The 17,368-nt window shown below is 45.4% G+C and overlaps 1 protein-coding gene across 1 annotated transcript in view; it reads left to right on the forward strand.

The window, feature by feature from the left end:
* LOC139376509 (adenylate kinase isoenzyme 5-like) overlaps positions 1-8,845 on the forward strand; it is a 122,607-nt gene extending 113,762 nt beyond the window's left edge. Inside the window, exon 9 of the mRNA XM_071119195.1 lies at positions 8,724-8,845. Within this exon, the coding sequence (XP_070975296.1) occupies positions 8,724-8,789 (66 nt within the window). The 3' untranslated portion in view covers positions 8,790-8,845. The remainder of the gene's footprint in view (positions 1-8,723) is intronic.
* Positions 8,846-17,368: the final 8,523 nt, after the last annotated feature.

A 17,368-nucleotide genomic window follows, 5' to 3' on the forward strand; every position in this document is an offset into this window, starting at 1 on the left:
GTGAGGTAGTGGGTGAGGTAGTGGTGTGAGATAATGGGTGAGGTAGTGGGTGAGGAAGTGGTGTGAGATAGTGTTAGACTCTCAGACCATGAGAAACAAGATTCTCTGGCCTGATGAAACCAAGATTGAACTCTTTGGCCTGAATGCCAAGCGTCACGTCTGGAGGAAACCTGGCACCATCCCTACGGTGAAGCATGGTGGTGGCAGCATCATGCTGTGGAGATGTTTTTCAGCTGCAGGGACTGGGAGACTAGTCAGGATGGAGGGAAAGATGAACGGAACAAAGTACAGAGAGATCCTTTAGGTAAACCTGCTCCAGAGCGCTCAGGACCTCAGACTGGGGTGAAGGTTCACCTTCCAACAGGACAACGACCCTAAGCACACAGCCAAGACAATGCAGGAGTGGCTTATGGACAAGTCTCTGAATGTCCTTGAGTGGCCCAGCCAGAGCCCGAACTTGAACACAATCTATCATCTCTGGAGAGTCCTGAATATAGCTGTGCAGCGATGCTTCCCCTCCAACCTGACAGAGGTTGAGAGGATCTACAGAGAAGAATGGGAGAAACTCCCCAAATACAGGTGTGCCAAGCTTGTAGCGTCATACCCAAGAAGAACATGGCTAACATTTTACATTACATTTTGTAAAAAAAATTGCATTTTGTATAACTTATTTTTTAAACTTATTTTGTACATAATGTTGCTGCTACCGTCTCTATTGACCGAACATAAATTCTGGACATCAGAACAGCGATTACTCACCGCGGACTGGCAGAATCATTTTCCTTTAACGAGTCCGATGAGAAGGATATGCTGCTTTCACTGGAACAGGCCCACATCCACTCCTTTCCCTGGAACAGGCCCAGATCCATGCCTTTCCCTGGAACAGGCCCAGATCCATGCCTTCTGCGTGAAGAAAAGACGCCGGAAAAGGGGACGCAGATCGGGGATCCTTCTGAGAATACGTAGGCGAGCGAGTAAACTCTCAATGCCTTCCATTCTGCTTGCTAACGTGCAATCGTTAGAAAATAAAATGAATGACCTACAATTAAGATTATCCTACCAACGGGACAATAGAAACTGTAACATCTTATGTTTCACCAAGACGTGGCTGAATGAAGAAACGGACAGTATTGAGCTGGCGGAATTTTCCATGCACCGGCAGAACAGAGATGCTACCTCTGGTAAGACTAGGGGTGGTGGTGTGTGTCCTTTTGTCAATAACAGCTGGTGCGTGATGTCTAATATTAAAGAAGTCTCAAGGTATTGCTCGAGGTAGAGTATCTCATGATAAGCTGTAGACCACACTATCCACCAAGAGAGTTCCCATCTGTATTATTCGTAGCCATCTATTTACCACCACAAAGCGATGCTGGCACTAAGACCGCTCTCAACCAACTCTATAAGGCCATAAGCAATCAATCAAATCAAATAAAGCCCTTCTTACATCTGCTGATGTCACAAAGTGCTGTACAGAAACCCAGCCTAAAACCCCAAACAAGCAAGCAATGCAGGAGTAGAAGCACATTTCTGACGGCTACCGAGCTTCTACACCAACATAAGCAAGGAAGAAAATGCTCACCCAAAAACGGCGCTCCTAGTGGCCGTTGACTTTAATGCAAGCAAACTTAAATCAGTTTTACCAAATTTTCACCAGCATGCCACATGTGCAACTATCGGGGAAAGAAATCCTAGACCACCTTTACTCCACACACAGAGATGCGTACAAAGCTCTCCCCCGCCCTCTATTTGGCAAATCTGACCACAATTCTATCCTCCTGATTCCTGCTTACAAGCAAAAACTAAAGCAGGAAGTACCAGTGGCTCACTCAGTATGGAAGTGGTCAGATGAAGCAGATGCTAAACTACAGGACTGTTTTGCTAGCACAGACTGGAATATGTTCCGGGATTCATCCAATGGCATTGAGGAGTATACCACCTCTTTCATCGGCTTCATCAATAAGTGCATTGATGACGTCATCCCCACAGTAACTGTACGTACATATCCCAACCAAAAGCCATGGATTACAGGCAACATCCACATCGAGCTAAAGGCTAGAGCTGCCGTTTTCAAGGAGTGGGAGACTAATCCGGAAGCTTATAAGAAATCCCGCTATCCCAGGATTAAGAATGAATCCTACTACACCGGCTCTGATGCTCGTCGGATGTGGCAGGGCTTGAAAACTATTACGGACTACAAAGGGAAACCCAGACGTGAGCTGCCCAGTGACGCCAGTAACAGCCTACCAGATATGGGATATATTTCGTATTGCGTCAGACAACAACATTGACGAATACGCTAATTCGGTGAGCGAGTTCATTAGAACGTGCGTTGAAGGTGTCGTTCCCATAGCAACGATTAAAACATTCCCAAACCAGAAACCGTGGATTGATGGCAGCATTTGCGTGAAACTGAAAGCGCGAACACTGCTTTTAATCAGGGCAAGGTGACCGGAAACATGACCGAATACAAACAGTGTAGCTATTCCCTCCGAAAGGCAATCAAACAAGCTAAGCGTCAGTATAGAGACAAAGTAGAGTCGCAATTCAACGGCTCAGACACAAGAGGTATGTGACAGGGTCTACAGTCAATCACGGATTACAAAAAGAAAACCAGCCCAGTCACGGACCAGGATGCCTTACTCCCAGGCAGACTAAATAACTTTTTTGCCCGCTTTGAGGACAATACAGTGCCAGTGACACGGCCCGCAACCAAAACATGCGTACTCTCCTTCACTGCAGCCGACGTGAGGAAAACATTTAAACGTGTTAACCCTCGCAAGGCTGCAAGCCCAGACGGCATCCCCAGCCGCGCCCTCAGAGCATGCGCAGACCAGCTGGCTGGTGTGTTTAGGGACATATTCAATCGATCCCTATCCAAGTCTGCTGTTCCCACATGCTTCAAGAGTGCCACCATTGTTCCTGTTCCCAAGAAAGCTAAGGTAACTGAGCTAAACGACTACCGCCCCGTAGCACTCACTTCCGTCATCATGAAGTGCTTTGAGAGACTAGTCAAGGACCATATCACCTCCACCCTACCTGACACCCTAGACCCACTCCAATTTGCTTACCGCCCAAATAGGTCCACAGACGATGCAATCTCAACCACACTGCACACTGCCCTAACCCATCTGGACAAGAGGAATACCTATGTGAGAATGCTGTTCATCGACTACAGCTCAGCATTTAACACCATAGTACCCTCCAAACTCGTCATCAAGCTCGAGACCCTGGGTCTCGACCCCGCCCTGTGCAACTGGGTACTGGACTTCCTGACGGGCCGCCCCCAGGTGGTGAGGGTAGGTAACAACATCTCCACCCCGCTGATCCTCAACACTGGGGCCCCACAAGGGTGCGTTCTGAGCCCTCTCCTGTACTCCCTGTTCACCCACGACTGCGTGGCCACGCACGCCTCTAACTCAATCATCAAGTTTGCGGACGACACAACAGTGGTAGGCTTGATTACCAACAACGACGAGACGGCGAGGGCCCTCGGAGTGTGGTGTCAGGAAAATAACCTCACACTCAACGTCAACAAAACTAAGGAGATGATTGTGGACTTCAGGAAACAGCAGAGGGAACACCCCCCCCCTATCCACATCAATGGAACAGTAGTGGAGAGGGTAGTAAGTTTTAAGTTCCTCGGCGTACACATCACAGACAAACTGAATTGGTCCACCCACACAGACAGCATCGTGAAGAAGGCGCAGCAGCGCCTCTTCAACCTCAGGAGGCTGAAGAAATTCGGCTTGTCACCAAAAACACTCAAACTTCTACAGATGCACAATCGAGAGCATCCTGTCGGGCTGTATCACCGCCTGGTACGGCAACTGCTCCGCCCACAACCGTAAGGCTCTCCAGAGGGTAGTGAGGTCTGCACAACGCATCACCGGGGGCAAACTACCTGCCCTCCAGGACACCTATACCACCCGATGTCACAGGAAGGCCATAAAGATCATCAAGGACAACAACCACCCGAGCCACTGCCTGTTCACCCCACTATCATCCAGAAGGCGAGGTCAGTACAGGTGCATCAAAGCTGGGACCGAGAGACTGAAAAACAGCTTCTATCTCAAGGCATCAGACTGTTAAACAGCCACCACTAACATTGAGTGGCTGCTGCCAACACACTGACTCAACTCCAGCCACTTTAATAATGGGAATTGATGGGAATTGATGTCAAATATATCACTAGCCACTTTAAACAATGCTACTTAATATAATGTTTACATACCCTACATTATTTATCTCATATGTATACGTATATACTGTACTCTATATCATCTACTGCATCTTTGTGTAATACATGTATCACTAGCCACTTTAAACCATGCCACTTTGTTTACATACTCATCTCATATGTATATACTGTACCCGATACCATCTACTGCATCTTGCCTATGCCGCTCTGTACCATCACGCATTCATATATCTTCATGTACATATTCTTTATCCCTTTACACTTGTGTGTATAATCTAGTAGTTTTGGAATTGTTAGCTAGATTACTCGTTGGTTATTACTGCATTGTCGGAACTAGAACAAGCCTTTCGCTACACTCGCATTAACATCTGCTAACCATGTGTATGTGACAAATAAAATTTGATTTGATTTGATTTGATGAGCTAAATGCCTTTTATGCCTTTTGCTTCGAGGCAAGCAACACTAAAGCATGCACGAGAGCAACAGCTGTTCTGGATGACTGTGTGATAATGCTCTCGGTGGCCGATGTGAACAAAACCTTTAAACAGGTCAACATTCACAAAGCCGCTGGGCCAGACGGATTACCAGGACGTGCACTCTGAGCATGCGCTGACCAACTGTCAAGTGTCTTCACTGACAATTTCAACCTCTCCCAGACCGAGTCTGTAATACCTACATGTTTCAAGCAGACCACCATAGTCCCTGCGCCCAAGGAAGCAAAGTTAACCTGCCTAAATGATTACGACCCTGTGGCACTCACGTCAGCAGCCATGAAGTGCTTTGAAAGTCTGGAACTGTCTCACATCAACACCATCATCCCAGAAACATTAGACCCACTCCAATTCACATACTGCCCCAAAAGATCCACAGATGATGTAATCTCAATCGCACTCCACAAAGCCCTTTCTCACCTGGACAAATGGAACACCTATGTGAAAATGCTGTTCATCGACTACAGCTCAGCGTTCAACACCATAGTACCCTCAAAGCTCATCACTAAGCTAAGGACCCTGGGACTAAACACCTCCCTCTGAAACTGGATCCTGGACTTCCTGACGGGCTGCCCCCAGGTTGTAAGGGTATGCCATGTGCCTTCTTAAAAGTTAATTTGTGGAATCAGTTTTGTTGTGACAAGGTAGGGGTGGTATACAGAAGATAGCCCTATTTGGTAAAAGACGAAGTCCATATTCTGGCAAGAACAGCTCAAATAAGCAAAGAGAAATGACAGTCCATCGTTGCTTTAAGACATGAAGGTCAGTCAATGAGGAAAATTTCAAGAACTTCGGAAGTTTCTTCAAGTGCAGTCGCAAAAACCATAAAGCGCTATAATGAAACTGACTCTCATGAAGACCGCCACAGGAAAGGAAGACCCAGAGGTACCTCTGCTGCAGAGGATACGTTCGTTAGAGTTACCAGCCTCAGAAATTGCAGCCCAAATAAATGCTTCGGAGTTCAAGTAACAGACACATCTCAACATCAACTATTCAGAGGAGGCTGAGTGAATCAGGCCTTTATGGTCGAATTGCTGCAAAGAAACCACTACTAAGGGACACCAATAAGAAGAAGAGACTTGCTTGGGCCAAGAAACATGAGCAAATGGACATTAGACCGGTGGAAATCTGTCCTTTGATCTGATGATGTTTGGTTCCCACCGCTGTGTCTTTGTGAGAAGCAGAGTAGGTGAACGGATGATCTCCGCATGTGTGGTTCTCACTATGAAGCATGGAGGAGGAAGTGTGATGGTGCTTTGTTGGTTACACTGTCTGTGATTGAGCAAATCAAATCATATCAACTTGTATTTATCACATGCCGCCAAATACAACAGGTGTATGTATATACCTTACAGTGAAATGCTGAATACAACAGGTGTAGTAGACCTTACAGTGAAATGCTGAATACAACAGGTGTAGTAGACCTTACAGTGAAATGCTGAATACAACAGGTGTAGTAGACCTTACAGTGAAATGCTGAATACAACAGGTGTAGTAGACCTTACAGTGAAATGCTGAATACAACAGGTGTAGTAGACCTTACAGTGAAATGCTGAATACAACAGGTGTAGTAGACCTTACAGTGAAATGCTGAATACAACAGGTGAAGTAGACCTTACAGTGAAATGCTGAATACAACAGGTGTAGTAGACCTTACAGTGAAATGCTGAATACAACAGGTGTAGTAGAATTTACAGTGAAATGCTGAATACAACAGGTGAAGTAGACCTTACAGTGAAATGCTGAATACAACAGGTGTAGTAGACATTACAGTGAAATGCTGAATACAACAGGTGTAGTAGACCTTACAGTGAAATGCTGAATACAACAGGTGAAGTAGACCTTACAGTGAAATGCTGAATACAACAGGTGAAGTAGACCTTACAGTGAAATGCTGAATACAACAGGTGTAGTAGATCTTACAGTGAAATGCTGAATACAACAGGTGTAGTAGACCTTACAGTGAAATGCTGAATACAACAGGTGTAGTAGACCTTACAGTGAAATGCTGAATACAACAGGTGTAGTAGACCTTACAGTGAAATGCTGAATACAACAGGTGTAGTAGACCTTACAGTGAAATGCTGAATACAACAGGTGTAGTAGACCTTACAGTGAAATGCTGAATACAACAGGTGAAGTAGACCTTACAGTGAAATGCTGAATACAACAGGTGTAGTAGACCTTACAGTGAAATGCTGAATACAACAGGTGTAGTAGAATTTACAGTGAAATGCTGAATACAACAGGTGAAGTAGACCTTACAGTGAAATGCTGAATACAACAGGTGTAGTAGACATTACAGTGAAATGCTGAATACAACAGGTGTAGTAGACCTTACAGTGAAATGCTGAATACAACAGGTGAAGTAGACCTTACAGTGAAATGCTGAATACAACAGGTGAAGTAGACCTTACAGTGAAATGCTGAATACAACAGGTGTAGTAGACCTTACAGTGAAATGCTGAATACAACAGGTGTAGTAGACCTCACAGTGAAATGCTGAATACAACAGGTGTAGTAGACCTTTACAGTGAAATGCTTACTTACGAGCCCTTATTAACCAACAGCTTTAAAAATAAGTGTTAAGTAAAAAATAGAAAATAAAAGTAACAAATAATTAAACAGCAGCAGTAAAATAGACAGACCGGTGGAAATCTGTCCTTAGTTCTGCGCAGTCAAAATTTTAGATTTTTGGTTCCAACTGCTGTCTCTTTGTGAGACACAGAGTAGGGGAACGGATGTGTGGTTCCTGCTGTGAAGCATAGAGGAGGAGGAGGTGTGATGTTGTGGCGGTGCTTTGCAGGTGACACTTTCTGATTTATTTAGAATTCAAGGCACACTTAACCAGCATGTCTCATCGCAGTCGTAGTTAGACCTCCACTCATCGCAGTCGGTGATCAGGCCTACCACTGTTGTGTCGTCAGCAAACTTGATGATGGTGTTGGAGTTGTTCGTGGCCACGCAGTCATGGGTGAAACTAAGCACACACCCCTGAGGGGCCCCCATGTTGAGGATCAGCGTGGCAGATGTGTTGCTACCTAACCTCACCACCTGGGGGTGGCCCGTCAGGAAGTCCAGGATCCAGTTGCAGAGGGAGGTGTTTAGTCCCAGGGTCCTTAGCTTAGTGATGTGCTTTGAGGGCACTATGGTGTTGAACGCTGAGCTGTAGTCGATGAACAGCATTCTCACGTAGTTATGTCCCCGGTTGTCCAGGTGGGAAAGGGCAGTGTGGAGTGTGATTGAGATTGCGTCATCTGTGGATCTGTTGGGGCGGTATGTGAATTGGAGTGGGTCCTGGTTGTCTGGGATAATGGTGTTGATGTGAGACATGACCAGCCTTTCAAAACACTTCATAATTACAGATAGTCATTTACAGTAGCTAGGTTACCTTGGGAACAGGGACAATGGTGTTCAGCTTGAAACATGTTGGGACAAGGAAAGATGAATGAAGACAATTGCCAGCTGGTCTGTGTATGCTTTGAGAACCTGGTATTCTGGCCTTGTGATTGTTAACCTGTTTAAATGTTTTGCTCACATCGGCCACGCAGAGCGAGACACAGTCATCCTTAGTTGGATATAGAGCTCTCAACATGAAAAATATTCTCTGTTAATATGAAATAGCGCCAATAGTGTACAGTCACTAAGTAGTATCATGTTTATTTTACAGTTATAAGAAATGTGAAATCTTATAGTCATTAGGGTCATTTCATACCCTATTGTCCCACTTTTGTTGAATAGGAAAATAAATCAGATTTTTTTTTATTTTATTAATATTTTCTTCATATTTGTACTATATACTTGAGCTTGTGTCCTAAAAAAGTGAATATAACTATTTTGACCAGAAGGTGAGTTCCAGAACTTTCTAAAATTATGAAACATCAACAGTTATCGTTTATGTTTATTGTCATTAAAAAATAATTACTTTAGGGTCTGTTTCGGCAGAAATCTAAATGTTGTCCTATTATTCAAGAGGTTAAAATGTGCCTTGCATTGAATCCTAATCTTTGTTTGTTTCATGTGTTTTCCCCCAGATTGATGCAGAGAGGTCTCCTGAAGAGGTGTTTGCTCAGATCTGTCAGGCCATGGACTCCTGCTAGAGGAACCCACTCATCTCTACATCATCACTACCACCGCCCCAGAGGTCTAACTACTACCACCGCCCCCGAGGTCTATCTACTACCACCGCCCCGGAGGTCTATCTACTACCACCGCCCAGAGGTCTATCTACTACCACCACCCCAGAGGTCTATCTACTACCGCCCCAGAGGTCTAACTACTACCACCGCCCAGAGGTCTAACTACTACCACCGCCCCAGAGGTCTATCTACTACCACCACCGCAGAGGTCTAACTACTACCACCCCGGAGGTCTAACTACTACCACCGCCCCAGAGGTCTATCTACTACCACCGCCCCAGAGGTCTAACTACTACCACCGCCCCAGAGGTCTAACTACTACCACCACCCCAGAGGTCTATCTACTACCACCACCCCAGAGGTCTATCTACTACCACCACCCCAGAGGTCTATCTACTACCACCACCCCAGAGGTCTATCTACTTCCACCACCCCAGAGGTCTAACTACTACCACCACCCCAGAGGTCTATCTACTACCACCACCCCAGAGGTCTATCTACTACCACCGCCCCAGAGGTCTATCTACTACCACCGCCCCAGAGGTCTATCTACTACCACCGCCCCAGAGGTCTATCTACTACCACCGCCCCAGAGGTCTAACTACTACCACCGCCCCAGAGGTCTAACTACTACCACCACCCCAGAGGTCTATCTACTACCACCGCCCCAGAGGTCTATCTACTACCACCGCCCCAGAGGTCTATCTACTACCACCGCCCCAGAGGTCTATCTACTACCACCACCCCAGAGGTCTAACTACTACCACCACCCCAGAGGTCTATCTACTACCACCACCCCAGAGGTCTATCTACTACCACCACCCCAGAGGTCTAACTACTACCACCGCCCCAGAGGTCTATCTACTACCACCGCCCCAGAGGTCTATCTACTACCACCGCCCCAGAGGTCTATCTACTACCACCACCCCGGAGGTCTATCTACTACCACCACCCCAGAGGTCTAACTACTACCACCACCCCAGAGGTCTATCTACTACCACCACCCCAGAGGTCTATCTACTACCACCACCCCAGAGGTCTAACTACTACCACCGCCCCAGAGGTCTAACTACTACCACCGCCCCAGAGGTCTAACTACTACCACCACCCCAGAGGTCTATCTACTACCACCACCCCAGAGGTCTAACTACTACCACCACCCCAGAGGTCTATCTACTACCACCACCCCAGAGGTCTATCTACTACCACCACCCCAGAGGTCTATCTACTACCACCACCCCAGAGGTCTATCTACTACCACCGCCCCCGAGGTCTATCTACTACCACCACCCCAGAGGTCTATCTACTACCACCACCTCGGAGGTCTAACTACTACCACCGCCCCCGAGGTCTATCTACTACCACCGCCCCAGAGGTCTATCTACTACCACCGCCCCCGAGGTCTATCTACTACCACCGCCCCAGAGGTCTATCTACTACCACCACCCCAGAGGTCTATCTACTACCACCACCCCAGAGGTCTATCTACTACCACCGCCCCAGAGGTCTAACTACTACCACCACTGTTCCCAGGGCTCTGAACTCTCCTCCTCAGATGCATCCCAAATGGACAATTATTTCCTGCATAGTGCACTACCTTCTCCCAGAGCCATATTTGCAAAAAGTAGTGCACTATTTAGGGAATAGGGCTCTGGTCTAAAGTAGTGCACTATATAGGGAATAGGGCTCTGGTCTAAAGTAGTGCACTATATAGGGAATAGGGTGGTATAGGGCTCTGGTCTATAGTAGTGCCCTATATAGGGAATAGGGTTCTGGTCTATAGTAGTGCACTATATAGGGAATAGGGCTCTGGTCTATAGTAGTGCACTATATAGGGAATAGGGTTCTAGTCTATAGTAGTGCACTATATAGGGAATAGGGGGCCATTTGGGATGCAGCCTTCTCCTTGCCTGTATCAACTCTGCTACCCTGAAGAGACCCGGCCACAAGACTCTCACACTTTTACACTCTCAGACACACACACACTCTCTGACACACACACACACACACTCTCTCACACACACTCTCTCACACTCACACTCTCACACACACTCACACTCTCTCACACACACTCTCAGACACACACACACTCTCTGACACACACACACACACACTCTCTCACACACACTCTCTCACACACACACACACACACTCTCTCTCACACACACACACACTCTCACACACACACACACACTCTCTCTCACACACACACACACTCTCACACACACACACACACTCTCTCTCACACACACTCACACTCTCACACACACTCACACTCTCTCACACACACTCTCAGACACACACACTCTCACACACACACCGACATGTAGAAATAGAACTCACTGAAATGCATGGTCTTGGAAGTACATCACATATCTATGCTGCAGTGGGAACAACTCTTGTATTTGTCATTTGTAGCTGTAGTGGTTCTAAATAAATAACTAGATGCGTAAACGCTGATGGCATTTCGTGTTGAATAAAGTAACTCTCCTTATATTTTCAAAGCATTTTTCCGTGATAAATAGTATTATATTATATTATGCTTGCAACTAAACAAAAAAAATGTCAATAAGGTGTGTAAACTGTGTTTATCCTCCACCAAACCACTGCTTGGACACTAAAGAGGCTTTAACTTAGCATTAATTAACAATTTACTAATGATAGTGGTGACATCAGTTTCAGTATAATATCGTACAGTACATACCAGTCTATCCCCATCTGTTGAAAACACAGTGTAACGCTGCCTGATGTGTGCCTGTCAGTGTGTGTGTGTGTGTGTGTGTGTGTGTGCGTGTCAGTGTGTGTGTGTGTGTGTGTGTGTGTGTGTGTGTGTGTGTGTGCGTGTCAGTGTGTGTGTGTGCGTGTCAGTGTGTGTGTGTGTGTGTGTGTGCGTGTGTGTGTGTGTGTGTGTGTGTGTGTGTGTGTGTGTGTGTGTGAGAGAATTGGATGGTGTTCTCCATCTTGTTCTATGACCCCCATAAGTGTCAGAGGACTGAAGGTAACTGGTACCACTTTAAAAAATGAAGAAGTATAGGGGTATAGTGACCCCCCCAAAAAAGGGGTTAAATATATATCCCCAAAAAACTAAAAATATTTCCTGAACTCTAAAACTTTCTTTTTGACTTGGTCTGTTAACCATCTGAATGTGTTATTCGATTAGTGTCTATGGGATATAGCAGTAAAGGCCAAATACAATATTTTAAATAAAAGGCTTAGACAGCCTTGTTGTCCCTGAGGCACGGAGAGAGAGGTCTCTGCCTTGTTGTCCCTGAGGCACGGAGAGAGAGGTCTCTGCCTTGTTGTCCCTGAGGCACGGAGAGAGAGGTCTCTGCCTTGTTGTCCCTGAGGCACGGAGAGAGAGGTCTCTGCCTTGTTGTCCCTGAGGCACGGAGAGAGGTCTCTGCCTTGTTGTCCCTGAGGCACGGAGAGAGAGGTCTCTGCCTTGTTGTCCCTGAGGCATAGAGAGAGAGGTCTCTGTCTTGTTGTCCCTGAGGCACAGAGAGAGTTCTCTGCCTTGTTGTCCCTGAGGCACGGAGAGAGAGTTCTCTGCCTTGTTGTCCCTGAGGCATGGAGAGAGAGGTCTCTGTCTTGTTGTCCCTGAGGCACAGAGAGAGTTCTCTGCCTTGTTGTCCCTGAGGCATAGAGTTCTCTGCCTTGTTGTCCCTGAGGCATAGAGAGAGAGTTCTCTGCCTTGTTGTCCCTGAGGCATAGAGAGAGAGTTCTCTGCCTTGTTGTCCCTGAGGCATAGAGAGAGAGTTCTCTGCCTTGTTGTCCCTGAGGCACGGAGAGAGAGGTCTCTGCCTTGTTGTCCTTGAGGCATGGAGAGAGAGGTCTCTGTCTTGTTGTCCCTGAGGCACAGAGAGAGTTCTCTGCCTTGTTGTCCCTGAGGCATAGAGTTCTCTGCCTTGTTGTCCCTGAGGCATAGAGAGAGAGTTCTCTGCCTTGTTGTCCCTGAGGCATGGAGAGAGAGTTATCTGCCTTGTTGTCCCTGAGGCATAGAGAGAGAGTTCTCTGCCTTGTTGTCCCTGAGGCACAGAGAGAGAGTTCTCTGCCTTGTTGTCCCTGAGGCACAGAGAGAGAGTTCTCTGCCTTGTTGTCCCTGAGGCACGGAGAGAGAGTTCTCTGCCCACTTAGCTGGAAAGCAAATATCAGATGTCTAGTGGGCAGAGGTGTGTTTGTGTGTGTGTGCACTGTGCGTGCATGCATACCAATGTCTGTGTGTGTCTGTGTACTGAGCGTGGATTCGTGTCAATGTGTGTGTGTGTGTGTTTGTGTGTGTGTGTGCGCACTGTGTGTGCATGCATGCCAATGTGTGTGTGTACTGAGCGTGGATTCTTGGCAATGTGTGTGTGCGTGTGATGCTCTCACGTATAGTAGGCATTCTATTGTAGCATGCACGGATTACACATCAAGCGTATTGCCTTTTACGTATATACAGTACCAGTCAAAAGTTTGGACACCCAAGGGTTCTTTTTTATTTATTTTTACAATTTTCTACATTGTAGAATAATAGTGAAGACATCAAAACTATGAAATAACACATTATGGAATCATGTAGTAACCAAAAAAGTGTTAAACAAATCAAAATATAATTTATATTTGAGCTTCTTCAAAGTTGCCACACTTTGCCTTGATGACAGCTTTGGCATTCTCTCAACCAGCTTCATGAGGTAGTCACCTGGAATGCATTTTAATTAACAGGTGTGTGTTAACAGTTAATATGTGGAATTTCTTTCCTTCTTAATGTGTTTGAGCCAATCAGTTTTGTTGTGACTAGGTAGGGTTGGTACAGAAGATATCCCTATTTGGTAAAATACCAAATCCATATTATGGCAAGAACAGCTCAAATAAGCAAAGAGAAACGACAGTCCATCATTACTTTAAGACATAAAGGTCAGTCAATACTGAACATTTCAGGAACTTTAAAAGTTTCTTCAGGTGCAGTCGTAAAAACCATCAAGCGCTGTGATGAAACTGACTCTCATGAGGACCACCACAGGAATGGAAGACCCAGAGTTACCTCTGCTGCAGAGGATAAGTTCATTAGATTTACCAACCTCAGAAATTGCAGCCCAAATAAATGTTTCACAGAGTTCAAGTAACAGACACATCTCAACTGCTTGAGCCAAGAAACACGAGCAATGAACATTAGACCGGTGGAAATCTGTCCTTTGGGCTGATGAATCCAAATGAACGGATGATCTCTGCATGTGTGGGCAAAAAATTATCTAGTCAGCCACCAATTGTGCAAGTTCTCCCACATAAAAAGATGAGAGAGGCCTGTAATTTTCATCATAGGTACACTTCAACTATGACAAACAAAATGAGAAAAAAAATCCAGAAAATCACATTGTAGGATTTTTAATGAATTTATTTGCAAATTATGGTGGAAAATAAGTATTTGGTCACCTACAAACAAGCACATTTCTGGCTCTCGCAGACCTGTAACTTCTTCTTTAAGAGGCTCCTCTGTCCTCCACTCATTACCTGTATTAATGGCACCTGTTTGAACTTGTTATCAGTATAAAAGACACCTGTCCACAACCTCAAACAGTCACACTCCAAACTCCACTATGGCCAAGACCAAAGAGCTGTCAAAGGACACCAGAAACAAAATTGTAGACCTGCACCAGGCTGGGAAGACTGAATCTGCAATAGGTAAGCAGCTTGGTTTGAAGAAATCAACTGTGGAAGCAATTATTAGGAAATGGAAGACATACAAGACCACTGATAATCTCCCTCGATTTGGGGCTCCACGCAAAATCTCCACGCAAAATCTCACCCCGTGCTGTCAAAATGATCACAAGAACAGTGAGCAAAAATCCCAGAACCACACGGGGGGACCTAGTGAATGACCTGCAGAGAGCTGGGACTAAAGTAACACACTACGCCGCCAGGGACTCAAATACTGCAGTGCCAGACGTGTCCCCCTGCTTAAGCCAGTACATGTCCAGGCCCGTCTGAAGTTTGCTAGAGAGCATTTGGATGATCCAGTAGAAGATTGGGAGAATGTCATATGGTCAGATGAAACCAAAATATAACTTTTTGGTAAAAACTCAACTCGTCGTGTTTGGAGGACAAAGAATGCTGAGTTGCATCCAAATAACACCATACCTACTGTGAAGCATGGGGGTCGAAGCATCATGCTTTGTTTTTCTGCAAAGGGACCAGGACGACTGATCTGTGTAAATTAAAGAATGAATGGGGCCATGTATCGTGAGATTTTGAGTGAAAACCTTCTTCCATCAGCAAGGGCATTGAAGATGAATTGTGGCTGGGTCTTTCAGCATGACAATGATCCCAAACACACCCCCCGGGCAACGAAAGAGTGGCTTCGTAAGAAGCATTTCAAGGTCTTGGAGTGGCCTAGCCAGTCTCCAGATCTCAACCCCATAGAAAATCTTTGGAAGGAGTTGAAAGTCCGTGTTGCCCAGCAACAGCCCCAAAACATCACTGCTCTAGAGGAGATCTGCATGGAGGAATGGGCCAAAATACCAGCAACAGTGTGTGTAAACCTTGTGAAGACTTGCAGAAAACGTTTGACCTCTGTCATTGCCAACAAAGGGTATATAACAAAGTATTGAGATAAACTTTTGTTATTGACCAAATACTTATTTTCCACCATAATTTGCAAATAAATTCATAAAAAATCTTACAATGTGATTTTCCGGATTTTTTTTCTTCTCATTTTGTCTGTCATAGTTGAAGTGTACCTATGATGAAAATTACAGGCCTCTCTCATCTTTTTAAGTGGGACAACTTGCACAATTGGTGGCTGACTAAATACTTTTTTGCCCCACTGTAGCTCTTGCTGCTGGTGATTCTCTGATCCACCTCTACGCAGACGACACCATTCTGTATAGATCTGGCCCTTCTTTGGACACTGTGTTATCAAACCTCCAACCGAGCTTCAACGCCATACAACACTCCTTCCGTGGCCTCCAACTGCTCTTAAACGCAAGTAAAACTAAATGCATGCTCTTCAACCGATTGCTGCCTGCACCTGCCCGCCCGTCCAGCATCACTACTCTGGACGGTTCTGATTTAGAATATGTGGATAACTATAAATACCTAGGTGTCTGGCTAGACTGTAAACTCTCCTTCCAGACTCATATTAAACATCTCCAATCCAAAATTAAATCTAGAATCAGCTTCCTATTTTGCAAAAAAGCCTCCTTCACTCATGCTGCCAAATATACACTCGTAAAACTGACTGTCCCGCCAATCCTTGACTTCGGCGATGTCATTTACGAATTAGCCTCCAACACTCTATTCAGCAAATTGGATGCAGTCTATCACAGTGTCATCCATTTTGTCACCAAAGCCCCATATACGACCCACCACTGCGACCTGTATGCTCTCGGCTGGTCATCGCTAAATATTTGTCGCCAAACCCACTGGCTCCAGGTCATCTATAAGTCTTTGCAAGGTAAAGCTCTGCCTTATCTCAGCTCACTGGTCACAATAACAACACCCACCCGTAGCACGCGCTCCAGCAGGTATATTTCACTGGTCATCCCCAAAGCCAACACCTCCTTTGGCCGCTTTCCTTCCAGTTCTCTGCTGCCAACGACTGGAACAAATTGCAAAACAATCACTGAAGTTGGAGACTTATATCTCCCTCACTAACTTCAAGCATCGGCTGTCAGAGCAGCTTACCGATCGCTGCAGCTGTACATAGCCCATCTGTAAATAGCCCATCCAACCCACTACCTACCTCATCCCCATATTTTATTTTTCCTGCTCTTTGCACACCAGTATTTCTACTTGCACATCCTCATCTGCTCATCTATCACTCCAGTGTTAATTGATAAATTGTATTTATTTCGCCACTACGGCCTATTTATTGCCTTACCTCCTTACCTCATTTGCACACACTCTATACAGATATTTCTATTGTGTTATTGACTGTACTTTTGTTTATTCCATGTGTAACTCTGTGTTGTTTTGTCGCACTGCTTTGCTTTATCTTGGCCAGGTCGCAGTTGTAAATGAGAACTTGTTCTCAACTGGCCGACCTGGTTAAATAAAGGTAAAATAAATAAATAAAATATATTTAAAAAAGAGCAAAGGAAAAGCAGCCAACAAGTGCTCAGCATATGTGGGAACTCCTTCAAGACTGTTGGAAAAGCATTCCAGGTGAAGCTGTTTGAGAGAAGGGTGGCTACTTTGAAGAATCTGGCACAGAAATCTAAGGCACTGCATCTCAGTGATAGAGGCTTCACTACAGACCCTGGTTCGATCCCGGGCTGTATCACAACCCGGCCGTGATCGGGAATCCCATAGGGCGGCGCACAATTGTCTCAGCATCATTCGGGTTAGGGGAGGGGATTTGGCCGGTGTAGGCCGTCATTGTAAATACGAATTTGTTCTTAACTGACTTGCCTACTTAAATAAAAGGTTAAAGAAATTAGTTTAACACTTTTTTGGTTACTACATGATTCCATATGTGTTATTTCATAGTTTTGATGTCTACAATGTAGAAAATAATTTAATAAAGGAAAACCCTTGAATTAGTAGTTGTGCCCAAACTTTAGAAG

Source organism: Oncorhynchus clarkii, chromosome 20 (genome assembly GCF_045791955.1).
Source record: "Oncorhynchus clarkii lewisi isolate Uvic-CL-2024 chromosome 20, UVic_Ocla_1.0, whole genome shotgun sequence".
NCBI lineage: Eukaryota > Metazoa > Chordata > Actinopteri > Salmoniformes > Salmonidae > Oncorhynchus > Oncorhynchus clarkii.